General features: G+C 35.3%; 1 protein-coding gene across 1 annotated transcript; it reads right to left on the bottom strand.

The window, feature by feature from the left end:
* Positions 1-14,786, bottom strand: LOC139698576 (myeloid leukemia factor-like). The gene is made up of 5 exons (XM_071597415.1): positions 14,602-14,786; positions 13,235-13,454; positions 9,177-9,263; positions 7,517-7,718; positions 1-941 (listed from the first exon to the last, which is right to left on the bottom strand). Exons 1-5 carry the CDS (start codon positions 14,646-14,648, stop codon positions 715-717), a joined length of 783 nt encoding a protein of 260 aa, XP_071453516.1. The 5' UTR covers positions 14,649-14,786; the 3' UTR covers positions 1-714.
* Between the last annotated feature and the right edge of the window lie 380 nt (positions 14,787-15,166).

Below are 15,166 nucleotides of genomic sequence, written 5' to 3' on the forward strand. Positions count from 1 at the left end.
AACATTTGCACACAGGTGAAATAAACTGCATTATTTATTAAAACTGCTTTAAAACCAATCAACACTATTTTCGTACAAGCATGATAATACAAGGTCAAGAAAACAAAATTATATAGTATTGACAATCAGAATAATACACTTAGAATCACTTCCTATATGTAGCCTTGCACAACACTGAATAAATATAGACAACCAACATGTACTGGTGCCCTGTGAGAGTTGGATTCTTGAATCTAAATTTCTCACTCCCTTATATGCTTTTATATTTTGATAATCATAGTAATTCTGCCCTTAGCAAATGGCAACAATTTATATATATGTACTTGGTTGTAAATTAAATAAACTGAAGAAAATAAGCAAACTATGACTTTCACAATTATTGACGAACATTTCATACAAAACTCATTGGCAAATATTGTTTTGTCCAAACCATTTTGCAAAGTGAGAGTCTTTTGTATATTGACATTAAATTATTTGAATAATACATCATTTATACAACCAAAAATGTTTTATTGCATACCAATAATTTAAAATCTAACTAGAAGATAAAGAGTATCAGAGTTAAAGCAGGTAAAATATATTAAATCCAAAAAAGTGTATTGATTTCAGCCCTAATTTAACAATTTATTTTGGAATTAGAGCCAATGGCATCTCAAGTGGAAGTTGATGTTGAACCAGTGGAATCTTGGTATATGAAGGTTGATTCTGACACATTTATTGGTTAGGATACCAAGTGGTTCCATATGAACTATTATTCCATCCATTGGTTGGAGTAGAACTTTCTTCAGGTATATATGACTGTGATGGTGGCAGAGCAAGCATGGCTCCTGTTCCAGATGCACTGGGCTGACCTGAAGTTATGGCACGTGGAGTGGCATATACATTTGGTCTATGCATCTGGGTTCGATACTCAAACTCTTCAGTGAATTTCTCAGCTTCATCTAAAGGAAAAAAAAACAAAATTCATATAAATAGAAAATAATGCAATAGATTACATGTGATGAAATCAAAAGCATGGTTTCAACTTGGCGCATTAATATATTTTCCAAATCTGACTTGGCCATTGGCACATTCTCACCCAAATCTCTTCCAAAATGACTAATATTGAATCTCACCTAATAATAGTATACTCGTCCTCATTTTATATGAAAGAATAAAATTTATTTCAAGTAATCAATTGGACTGACATCCTTGAATAAAATTTTATATTGAAGGACCAATTTTCGATGAGCTCTTATAACTTCATCTTTGCTGCATGAAATTAGTTCACAGAAAATGGCAGCAAAGCTGACTTTAGATACCCCACCATGCATAGAGGGCATGTGGACTTCACAGGTGCAAATACTTTATTCAAAGAAGTGGAAAGATATTATTTATCCAAATCAACACACCTATGAATAAAATAGCACACAGGAAAAATAATTGAAATGATTCAAATAGACAAAAACATCATAAATATGGATTTCCCAGGGAAATTTGAGATTGACTTAAGTAGTAACCTTGCTTGAAAAAGTAACTACAGTAAGAAAAATGAGTACAACAATTTCCCTGAGTGATAAGGAAATAATAATTCTCACAGGTTCAAAAAAATGCATTTGATCTATTGAGTGTGCAATGGCATTAAAAGTAAAGGGCATTAAATCTGTGACACTTGATCATGATTAAAAAGGTTTTGGGTAAGATTTGAGAAGCCAGAAATCATGACATCTATAGGTGGTCACTTGTAAGACTGGTTTCACTTCACTCCAGCACAATATTACAGACAATTTTACAGAGGCTTGGGAATTTTGCCAATAATTCTTCAATGTTTTCCAACCACACATTTTCATCTATTATTACTAAGATACTGAGCTTGAGCGCAATCTTTAATTTCCACAGCAGAAATTATAAACACAGCAAGGCATCATTCAGGACTTATTATTACAACATGAAAGACAAATAATTTTATGGCAAAAATCAATCCTCACTGGATGAACTTTCATTTATTCATAGAAACTCAAGTGATGAAAATATTAACAGCAAGGCATCACATTTGAACAAGAAAAAATCGGGGTAGTCACTTGATTATTAATGCAAGATTCCCTGTCTTTTCCATGTTTGTCCCAAAATTGAGGCTTCAAAAACTTCCATGAAGTACTCATAAAAAACTATTGTTTTTACAAGGTTCAATTTGTTCAATCAACCGTAGCAGAAAAATCCCTTTTACTTACATGATAGTATTCAAGGGGAGAATGTTTTTCCTTTTTGCAGTAAATATAGTGCCTGATGTTGGCATGATCCTTTATCAAACGTCATTCAAAAGGTTTTTGGCAAAATAAATAGCAAACATGAAGCAGGAATACCAGCAATTATTAATTATTTCCAAAGATAACCTCCTTTGCCATCAGTTTCAAGATAGAAGCAACAACCTGTTTGTCTCAAGGGATGAGAGGCAAAAGGTTCTTCAAGGTTTTTAAGGCCTTCCCTTTCAACCACAACTATAGCTTTCCTTCCAGTGCCTTTTCCACAAGCACTTGATTCCACCTCTTAAGCGGCATGATTAACATAGCATGTAGTATACGTAACCCTAACAGTTTAATGTCAGATGGGTGTAGGCAGGGGGAGACGGCAAACCACAAGAGTGCAGATGTGAGTAAACCACATAGTCAGTGGAGGCAGTTGAAGTGTTATTTGATACCCTCACATTTCTCGGGTTGTGAGAGATGGAATTGAATTTGAATTGGCGATTTGGAGTCAGGGGCAAGTCGTTTTCCACCCAACCAGCGTTTCCCAAAAGGAGAGAGAGGCTACTACTTCTTGTATGATAGCACAAAAGCTAATGAATAACTGATTGTAGCACTTTTCCACTTGAAAACTTATGTTCGACTTCCACCACTTCACGCCTGAAGCTACTCAATTTAGCACAAAAGCTATTGAAATTTATAATTCAAAAGGTTTTCTTATTTTGCTGGGAAAACTACGGAGTGACTTTTTGGTTCAAGAGATTGCAATAATTTGTTGCATTTTGAAATTATTCTGAAAATCTACCATATTTAATACTTTACATAGAATATACAGTACAGGCTTACTACCACTGTATATTATGGGCAAAAACAATGGGTATATATTTTGCTCTAAATACAAGGGCTAAGTGAAATTCACCGTAACTAAAATAAATATACACACATATGTCAAGTAGATTGTCCATTGAAGAGCTTTGAATTGAATTCTTATTTTTTTGGGTTTTTTTGCTTCATTTACAAGTTTTACTGTAATTTATTGTTTATGATACTTTGCACACAGGCATAGAAGAGGTATTAAAATAGTATACATTACAAAAATTATCAATTAAACCCTCACATTTCTAGAATGGGAGAATTGATTGTCCATGCTTTGGCTATTATAAAATACAGAGGTAATTTTTTAGTAAAGTATTTCAGTAATTTTTTAAACTTTTCTGACAGCAATTTTAATTTTTCATGTTTAATCTGCAAAACCTCAGGGATAAGTCTTCAAATCCAAATGGAAACATTCAAAAGTTTCACAGAGCTTGTAGAGTTTAATTCCTAAAAGCATGACATTAATATTGAGGACGTTGCTTAGATAGCACCATCATTACTAATTAGTAAAACTGGTAAAGAAATACAAATAATTACAGAATACTGCATTTGCTGTAGGCATATCGGTAGAGCTCCACTTTCTACATAAATACTTATTGCATTCCTTTTGTAGCACTTTTTAGATACTTAGGTCAGAACTCATTTTATGTTACAAAAATTAAAATTTTGATCAATCCTATGGTACCATAATTTTGAGGAGAGAAAATATATAATCCAAATTTTAACCTAAAGATATGTAAGCCTAACTGCCTGATCAGCTTTATTCTCTGTGAACTAAGGCATGCAAAATAAATTTAATCTGCTGACAAGGTGGTCAGCAATTATGTACATGATTTCTGATTCCATTTTTCCCGAAGTTATCACGGATAAAAATTTGTTTTTCTAGTTTGTGTATTGTCATATTTACTACCCCATGTCCTCAGTGTAGTCCAATAGATACAGCAAAATTTACATATTATTTTTTTGTTCAGCATTTTCCCCAGCAGTATAGAAATTCATGGGTAAATTAATAGTTGAAAAATTCTCCTTCAAATAGGATTATTAAAGACTACTTTGTCTATTTGAAGTGTTAGCATATTAATTATGCCAAGGCATGCAAATGCTATTAATGAAATCCTACTATTCAGAAACAATATCCAGAGAGTGAGCCCTAAATAGGAAAATACTTTAGCTATTCCACAGCCTCATTTGGTAACATACATCAAAATGAATATTACAACTTCCACATTTCAAAAAAAGAATTAACACTACCAAATGGAGCTTTGTAATGAGAATAATACAGATTGTCACAAATACCCAAAAACATAAGGCTACACCACTGAGCTTAAAGGAAGAATGACAGATTTTCAACTCGCCTGCACTATTTAAATGATTACTTTAATTGGCTGAAAATGCTATTTTTCTGAACCCCACTTATGTTTTATTGACTGCATATTTTCTTTTCCCATTAAATGACACATTGCATTGACAGTGAATCAGTGAGAAATACAGAAAACTGACGTTGAAAAAAAATTAAATAAGTACTTATTTCATGATTTGACTTTAATTGGTCATTGGGCTATAATCAAGTGTTAATATTTAATAAAAATATGTAAAATATGCAAAAAAAATAAACAATGTCAACCAGATAATTCATTTATACAAACAGGTGAAATAAATTTACATAAAAAATTATGGCATTGAAAGAATTGACATAGCTTCTCATAAGGAATTAAAAGACCTTCCATATCTGTCCAAATACACCATTTAAAATGATACCTTTATCATGAAAAAAATTGAAAATCTTTTCATATCCCAGAGCTATGCAATGTATCATATAATGGAAAGCAAGTTTTTGTAATTTATCACTGTTATTATAAGCACTTCCTATTAATTTTGAATCCTATCACTGACATTACTTCATCCAGTTTACAGGATCTATTCAAATGGTGTATGCATTCAAATTCTCTGGTACGTTCGATGCTTAACGGTTTGAGTTGTGATATCACCGATAAAATAAACTTGGGCATATCTGCTCCAACAACCTAAGCCACGTTGTGAACCTCAACTCAGCTGCAGAACAGAAAAAAACAAAATGAAATGTTCATAATTATGAGGGGTGATTAAAAAGTGATGACAAACCTTTTTGAAGTACAGTTTGATTGTTAACAATCAAATTGACTAAACTATATGAGACCTAGAGGATGCATTCATAGTATACGAGGGTAGTCCCAGAAGTACCCATCCTAGCAAAGAAAACATTAAAAATTTGGGAAAAAATATCTTTATTCTTCTACATTGTCTTCTTTTAGGTTGATAACTTTTTCAAGCAATGCTCAATAGCCTCAATGCGCTATTTATGGTGAGAATCATCAAGCTCCTCCAAATAGCCATCAACTGCAGACTCCACCTCTTTACTGTTGGTAAATCTTTAACCACTGACCCATTTTTTCACGCTCCGAAACAGAAAATAATCAGAATACAATAAAACTGGTGAATAGGGTGCATGAGGAAGCAATTTGAACTTTAACATGGCCATTGCGATAACGGATGTGTGAACTGGTGCATAATCCTGATGAAACAAAACTCTTTTTTGCCAAAAGTGACCATTCTTTCTTGATTTCATTAAATGCTGCCATAAGTTTGCATAATACTTATCACAGATTGTTTTTCCTATATGAAGAAAAGCAATGAAAATTATCCACGGGCATCCCAAAAAACTGATGCCATGACCTTGAAGATGAAAAACTTTGCCTTCTTTGGAGCCGATTCTCCCCTTTCAATCCATTCTTCTGAATATTCCTTCCTCTCAGGTGTGTAGCAGTCGACCCATGGTTATGAATCAATGAAAAATTCTGCTTCATTGCTCTGAAACTATGCCAAACACTCGATTGAAAAATCATCACAATGCTGTTTTTGTATCATTTTGAGTAATCATGGTACCCATTATGCACATAGCTTTCTCACATTAAAATTTTCAGCCAATATACGATTTTCAGGGCTTTCAGAGATGTCTACCATGTCTGTCTGCACTTCTGTTCAACGGGCATCCATCACCATTTCGTGGATTTTATCAACATTTCTGGCGTAGTCACCTCATTTGGTCAACTACTGAGACGCTTGTATTGGCAGCTCGTACGGCCTCGTTTAAACTCTGCCACCGAAGGAGCAAACTAACCCAAAGTAGAATTTAGCTCTGTTTTGACATCAGTTGCACTGGGGCCTTCTAAAAGAAAGTATTGCATCACCACATGATAACCAAACTTATCCATGTTTGCAAATTCACTGAAAGCGTTCACCACAGATGACTGCCAAATAAATACTTAACAAAGCAGTGTCGTCAACCTTCAAACTTAAGCATTATTAGGTAGGAACAGTCTACCATAGTCATTCTTTTCACACACAACTAACATCCAAAAGTCAGGTTGGGTACTTCTGCGATAACCCTCGTAGATTGCAATATAAATCTATAAAAAATGAATTCATCCAATAAATCCAGCAAATGTTTGGAGGGGCTCATCTTAAATCTGAGCAGTACTTCAATTTGGACAGATACAGTGCATTTAGATAAAATAAAAATACCATTAGCTCAGCATTAACTGTTTTTCGCGACTTTTTTTGGACTTCTGGTGTATCTATTGCCTGCCTTGAAAATTTCACATTTCCTACTTCAGTCTTTCAGTTCCACCCGTTAGTCTCTTCTCAATTAATTTTCGTAAAATTGTTATTAATTAATCATCCACTTCAACCTTATCTTTAATGACCCAATGACCCTATTTCCACAATTTCACCTATCACATTTTCCCACCTCAAATTCCTCAAGTCCGCAGTACATCAGTAAAACTACAGCCATACAAGTGTACCTGTCAGCCATGATCTCTCATGGACAAGTGTTGCCAACTACAGAGTAGCCGACTATGCTAAACTAAAAGGCAAACGAAATCAGAGGAGGCAGATTTTATCATTCAATGCCTTTTATCTCCTGCATGTAACTGCACATCTTTCATAAAATGTTGCTCCTTTATTGATAGAGTTAAAATTTGTAAAAATAAAACCTGAAATTCAAAAGCACTTCATTTAAATATGCTTTTATCCAGATTTTTACAATTTCACAGATACAATGAAACTCTCCTTTCATAGTGACAACATTAAATTACATTTCCAGCAACATCCCAAAGTTACACCGCTATCTCCAACCATTCGACAAAAAGGCAAAAAATGACCCAAATTATAAGTCACTTTAAATAATTTCTGGTTCAGCACGGATGTTTTGTTAACACACAATTCTTTCCCTAAATAAAGAGTCCTTCCACAGGCCAAAATTTGAGAAATCAGAATACCTCCACGTTAGTAGTTTCCTATGGTGTATTTTAAATAATAATAATAGCACTACTCTTTATACAGATGAATTTACTTTAGTTTTTAGCACTCTTTCTTACCTTCATCAATGTTTATGAAATCTTCCCTCTCTTCTCTCTCCCCAGAGATGTAATTTTGTTCTCTCTCCACCACATGACCTCTGTTTCCAATGTGTCTGCCAATCTGCATTTTTTTAGTTCCTGTAACATTATCACACACTGATTTCTGTACTTCATGAACACCCCCTGGTCCAGACCTGGTGGAAGATGTGGCTTGGTATACCTGCAAGAAAGATATGGCTTGATTAAATCAAATATATTGAAAAATCCACTTACACCTTACAATTCACGCAAATTAAACATTCAGAAATTTCATTCACAAACTTTTTCTTGACACTTAATGGAAAACATTACAGTTTTACACAAATCTAAATGCTTTTTTTAACATGCAACACTGATGAATAATAATAGTTCTATATTAAAGGGAATAACATAGCCATTACATTAAGAGGAAAATTCCATAATTATCAATAATACTGGAAAGAATATACAATAATAATTGTCTAATTTCCAAACAAATTCTGCTTGTGGATGTCCCTACCTGCCATGCACTATCTGCAGCTTGAGGACAGCATGGGCTTGCCCAAAGGAAAAATTATCACATACAAGGTGAGGTAAATATGTATATTGCAATATATTTAAATTTCTGAATCAGTAGCCTCTCCACTAATCATTTTTCATCAAGGTATTCCAAAATCATTCTTTGCCTGATGAATATGGCCTTGCCATCAGAAAGGCTTTGCCTCTTCCTTTCATTGTCCCTTCTGGCCCTTAGATTCTTCCTTAGATGCCTTTTGTCCATCACAACTTACCCATACATTCCACCACACCAAAACTGCTTATTGCTCTGTCTGCACTTCTCATCTCAATTAATTTCCTGTACACTTATACCAGATAGACGCATGGAACCCTTGGTGATACTAAAAGTTAAAGACCTGTTCAACTCGCAGGGGTAAATGGCCAGCAATTTCCTGGCCCACCTTTTTTTGCCTTGAGAAAAAGTGACAGCAAATCACAGGTCCCAGTACCCACAAATTCATTGTTGCTCAAGATTATGGTTTAACTACCATTTATCTCAATAAATGAAAAAGAAACACTTTGTTCCAATCCACCACTTTATTACAGGTACGACTAGTTTCGACGCTACGGTGTCATCCTCAGGTACTGAGGATGACGCCGTAGCGTCAAAACTAGTCGTACCTGTAATAAAGTGGTGGATTGGAACAAAGTGTTTCTTTTTCATTTATTAAAATGAACTTCCACAAAGTTGAGGCTGAAACTATTGAACTAACCATTTATCTCTTTCAAATACAGCAAAAAATCTACTGAAAAAAATTCCATTTTGATGACTAGCCTACAGACAGTCGTAGACAAAATAATTTCAAATGAAAATTTTGTAGAAGTTAAACAGGAATTTTAGGGCAGAAATCCATGGTAATTGATGAGTAGGGTTTTAAAAAATGGGTCTCATACTCCCCGAAGGATTCGGCAGAAAGTCAGTAGGCAATCATAACATTGATACCTTGCCAAATAGAAAGGAAATTACAGTCATTGAATAGAAACTTAACAGTCATAAAATAGAAATGTGGCCCTAAAAGGATCAAGATAAACTATAACAAATATTAAGCCAGAATTTATCAAAAAGAGCATTATGCTGATTTATATAAGGAGAAGTACACACCACTGGGCGGCCATCAGGACCAGTAGACATGGACATCTGGGTACTGGAGCAGTAGGAATGAACATTTGCACCTCCACCGAGCACACTCTGAAAGAAAAAATAAACACAGTAATAATAACTGTAAATAGCTTAAGCAAAAAGCAGTGCATAAAACTTTTGCAAGAATCACATCATTCATGAAGAGAGGAAGATTATATTCATTCAGAATAATGAACCGATAAAATAATAACAATTATTATTACTATTGGTATTTCACTGATTAAGGTAGGTTTTGGCTGGACACAGACTAACAATGGTACAATTATACATACTACCTTGATCAAAAATTTCCCGGAATTTATTCAGAAAATTATAAATACAAGTTTATTCATCTAAATCTATATTGTCCCCTTCAAAGTAATCCCCATCGACTGCAACACACTTATGCCAGCGCTTGATCCAATACTCGAAACATTTTTTATATTCGGTTTTCGGTATGTCCATCAGTGCTTCCTGCGATTTTTCCATTACTTCCTCTCGGCTGCTAAAACGCGTTCCCCGTAATGGTTTTTTAACTCGATTGAACAGAAAGAAGTCACAGGGAGCCAAATCAGGTGAATTCGGTGGCTGTTGGATGGTATTTGTTGCATTTTTCGTCAAAAAATTACGAATAATGATAGCACTGTGCGACGGTGCGTTATCATGGTGCAAAATCCACGAGTTTTCTGCCCACATTTCTGGTCTCTTTCGGCGAATTGCTTCGCCCAAATAATACTCTTTGTTTACTGTCTGGCCTTCTGGCAAAAATTCATGATGCACTACACCGTTGTAATCCATGAAAACCGTCAGCATTGCCTTCTTTTTTGACTGAAAACGACGTAGTTTTTTTGGTCTCGGCTCATTTGGTGAACGCCATTCACTTGCCTGATGTCTGGATTGCGTGTCGCACTCATAAACCCACGTCTCGTCTCCAGTAATGATCCTTTTGATGAATGTGGGATCGGATTCAGCCCCGCAAATCATGTATTTTGCGACGTCAACACGGTCTCTTTTTTGCATGAAATTGAGGTCTTTCGGCACCAACTTTGCTGCTACACGACGGAAACCCAAATCATTAACCACAATGTCTTGGGCGGATCCATAGGCAATGTTCAAGTCCTCCGCTATTTCTCTGATGGTTAATTTGCGGTTATTGACCAACATTTCTTTTACTTGATCAATTTTTTCACCGACTTTCGATGTCGATGGTCTGCCACTGCGTTCATCATCTTCGATTGACTCACGACCACTTCTGAACCACTCGTGCCACTGGTAAACGACCGTTTTTTTTAGAGAATCGTTGCCGAAACACTTTTCCAACATTTCCAACGTCCGTGCGCCACTAAATCCGTTTTTTACGCAAAATTTAATACAAGTTCGTTGTTGCAAATTTAAATCCATTTCTGAAATTGTAAAAAATCGCCAACACACACAGAGATAGATGTACTCTTGGCTACGTAACTTTTGCAAATGTCAAGTTATGACACTAAGATTTAAAGGGAATATCAACAACAGATGTACCAATTTAACAAAAAAACAGAACTCAAATCGGAACGATGGGAGCGCCACATGGTGATTATTCCGGGAACTTTTTGATCAAGGTAGTATCCTTACCTCTCTAAAAAAGCACAACCTGACATCTTACACTATAATTAGTCCAAGTCTGCATACTTCCTGATCCTCCCTTCACACCATCCATCATGCATATTCTTTACCTACCTACCTATGAAGTCTGGTGACTTTGTTTATCCTAAGTCTTCTACTTCACATGCTAGTAAATAGACAAGAGTCTCATACAACCTTAGCCATGAGAAGCTGTCAAGGTCATCTCCCTACCCATCACAACATGGCTCTGCAACAACTACAGCCACAACTAGGAATATCAGGGGTGTTCACGGAAAGGAACAAAATAGGCCTGTGATTGGAATAGATGGGCAGCATGCATTAGGATTGAATTATATAGGGAGTGATATTCAAATTGATGGCAATGGGAAAAGGGTCAGAAGTTTATGATAGTTTGCAAAGTGGTCGAGGTGTCGGTATCATTCTGAATAAGATGGCTAACCTACATTTAAGGTGATAAGCCTCTTACTTATTTTAGGGTCCATGAGAGAGTTGGTATTCAAAGAGCTGAGACTGGAGCTCAATGGGTAACACAGGATGGCATGAATGTTCAACTTCTGGGGAAAACTTGAAGACAAGATAAGAATGAGTATGAACTTTGAGGAAGAATAACTGTATTGAATAATACAAATGCGTGAGTTAGGGAGAAATACCCCTGAGAAAGAGAGAGAACCTTTTTGAATCATGAGTGAATTTTAATGTTGAATACCTGTTGAACATAGGCACAGAAAATGGAGTTTTGAATGCATACAACCTTGTATTTCAATCCATTTGCATGAATAGCCTAGGATAGAATATGATAATTATAGAATTCAATGTACACAATGAAAGCTTGTGAGCAATAACTAAGCGTGTAATGGCAATGATAGGAGCTGAATTTTGAACAAATGACCATAATCAAATATTCAGAGAAAAACTAGGCATCAAGAAAATGAAAATGCCACTGCAAATGATTGTAAATTTTTAAAAGCTATAAAACAATAAGGCAACAATACATGGTTTAAAAGTGTTCCACAATAAACCATACTTGAATTGAGTGAAAATATAATTGAAAACATCTAATATTCACTGGAATGAAAAGTGAAATATACTGGGAAATAAAGTTAAGATCTGATGATATTATAAAACAAGCAAAAATGGAAAAAAGTAAATGCAAAAATGATACCATATACAAGAAATAGTATAAACTGCAGAATCACCAAAATACAGAATTATTGTAAAGGAATCTAAAGAGGAAAAGGAGAGGGGAAAGGAACAAATGCAATAATGAGCATTAGTAGTCATATTAATGCAGGGAAGAATGTGAAGTGTGTGACTGTTTGAGGTTTTAAGTATTTGAATGACTCTAGTATGATCATTGAGAGGAGTATAAATATGAACTAAATGCATTTGTTGGTGACACACAATGTAGGGAGTTAATACGTGCAACAATGGATTGTAACCAAACCAACAATTTTGAAGAGCAGTAAACCTGCAGGCAGAGGTGGAGATTTTAGTAAAATATGATAATATGATATTGCAGGTTCAAGTTTTCCTTTATTCATACCCATGTGAAATGTCTAACTCACACTTACAAACTATAGTGACACAAGGTGATTGCAATGACGCAGCAATTGCTTCTTACTATAAAGGGGAGGGGAGTTAAGGTAGCATTTGAGAATTACAGAACAATTAGTCCTTTGAGCATGTGGAGTGCTCTGTGACTTGTTGACCAAAAGATTACAGAAGATAATTTAGGGGAGTTCAATGAATGAGCCTATGAAAATAGAATGGTAAGGATCAAATGGAATGGAGGGCCATGAGTGACTGGATTGAAATATAGGATGGTGTAAAAACAAGGATACACTATGTTAACTTTAGCATTCAATGGTTTTACCAATACATTTGCAAGAGAGGGCAGCATGATGGCATGTGTAATGACAGGAGATGTACATACACACCTTCTTCCTGCACATGGTAATGATGCTGACAGCCTACATGATTCACAAGAGGCCCATTAATAAGGAGAGAATGACTGTGGACCCTGTGAGATGATTGATTGTAAGCTCCAATAACAGAAAAACATGAATAAGCCATACTAAAATAGATTTGAGGTTATTGTGAATTTCATGCAACTGATGGTCACCAAGAAAGAGGTTCTGTATTTAAATGGATTGACAGCTAACCACTACCAGCTTTGGAATGGCCATGACTGTGACCATATATGCAAACCAGTGAATGACTCTACAGAAGTAACTATTGCCACACATTACTAAGTTTCATTGAACCTGGGGCAAGGTATCCCACTAGGGGCATGTAGGGAACATTGGTTACAGCAGTGAGACAACCATTAGCAAGATTCAAGACATTGGAATAAATGTAAGAATACTGTGAAAATTTACATTTCCATAAGCTTTGAAGACTCTTGAGATACTAACCATGCACTGAAAGGTGCTACCTCCACCAGGTGAAAACCATGGATTAGCAGGAACCGAACCAGGATGGATGGCTGGTACTCCAACTGCAGGTCCCAACATGGCCTGAGGGGCCATTCCCATTAGACCCAATGGATTCACGCCCATATTAGCCAGTGGATTCATCATAATACTGTGCATTTGCATCATCTGCGACATTTGATTAGCTGCCGCCATCTGCATACTGTAAAAACAAGTAGTAAAAAAATTAGGAGGGAATATTTTTAAAAAATCATCTCAAATCTGTAAATAGATGGACTGTTAACCTCTAGTTTATAACTTATTTCACCATATACATTTTGGTGTTTGAATAATTTTCCAAGACCTTCAGACCACAAGCACGTTGCTTCAGCCCGAGTTATTGTGAAGTTTATAAATGGGTCTTCAAATAGCTCACTGAACAATTAAATAACAATTTCATGTATATAAATGAATAAATAAATATATACATAAATGCACATACATAAGCGTGGATATGGAATGCGAAGAGAGTATTTGTCAGTCCGTCGTTTTCCTCTAAGTTACTTTTAAATAATGCCGTCAAATTACAGGTTACGAGCTTATACAATTAGAATCATTTACGGCGTCTTTTCACAAAAGAATCTGATGAGACATGTTTGACTACTCTATTAATCTCTAAACTACTATTGATGAATAAAGATTTACCCAAGTATACACGTAATGTACCCAGGTACATTAATACTTCTTGAAGAGAGTTATTAAATTAATTGATAACAAAATCATCAATTTTTCTCTCATCAAGTTATAAATTAAATCGATTTAATGATGCTGTATTAAATTAATTGATAACAAAATCATCAATTTTTCTCTCATCAAGTTATAAATTAAATCGATTTAATGATGCTGTAAGTTCCATCACAATTTTTTCAAGCAATAGACCGCGATTTACCTCCAACAACCTATTAATGCTCGAGCTCAAATGTTGATTTTATTAACGGTTACTGGGCTTCGTCACCATTTCTAGACCTCAATACCATTTCATTCGAATTATATTGGTAAATGATGCAAGAAAACTGCGCAATTCGCCAGATCTTACCTCTATAACCCAATCAATCCGAAAAATTGGTCAAATGTCAGAAGCCATAACAAGCTGCCGAATGACGATTAGCCCACTTTAGAATACAGCATTGAATAATTTTTAAAAGATAATGTCGAATAAATGTACATCTAATAAGATAAGCAAATCGAGTACTTTCAAAAGCAGCGATTTGGATTAATTACGAACGAATAAAACATTTGTTACGCAATATACAATAGCTCACAAAAATAATTGAATCAACTATGGCAATCAATTATTTCACAGTACTTACTAAAAAGATTCATCTTCAACTGGTGGTCTGAAGTTAAAGAGATTCATGATTTACTTCCAAAACCTTCACGAACTAATGAAACCACTGGAACCACTGCAACAATCCCGTTTAACAGCTGATTAATGCATTGGGATGACTCTCCACGTCAAAAATTGGAACCAACGGAACAAACTAACAGACGGAGTTCGCCAAGTAAGCGTGATGTCAAGCGTTTGCCGCGCTCGCTGCGGTAGTGAACAAAACTAAGACTTACCCAACGACGAAGAATAAAGATTTAGGGCGGATTTTCCATGGACCTAAGCACCTATCACTGCACTTTTAAGCTTTGACTAATACAAGATTAAAATATCCTTAAAGCCTATTCTACAATCACTCGTTATTTAGCTCTATTTCCTGTTCTATCAACACGTTACTCTGTGTTGGTGTGTGACGGTGTATGGTGTTAGGACACCGGGCTTTTTCAAATGCATATTCACTTATAAGTAAAATATATTACACACCATAGACACATGCCTATCTAGATCATACAATAGTGACTGTGTCCTAGAATTTTTTTTAATATTGC

The sequence above is a fragment of the Hetaerina americana genome, unplaced genomic scaffold (assembly GCF_022747635.1).
Source record: "Hetaerina americana unplaced genomic scaffold, ioHetAmer1.1.p SCAF_89, whole genome shotgun sequence".
NCBI lineage: Eukaryota > Metazoa > Arthropoda > Insecta > Odonata > Calopterygidae > Hetaerina > Hetaerina americana.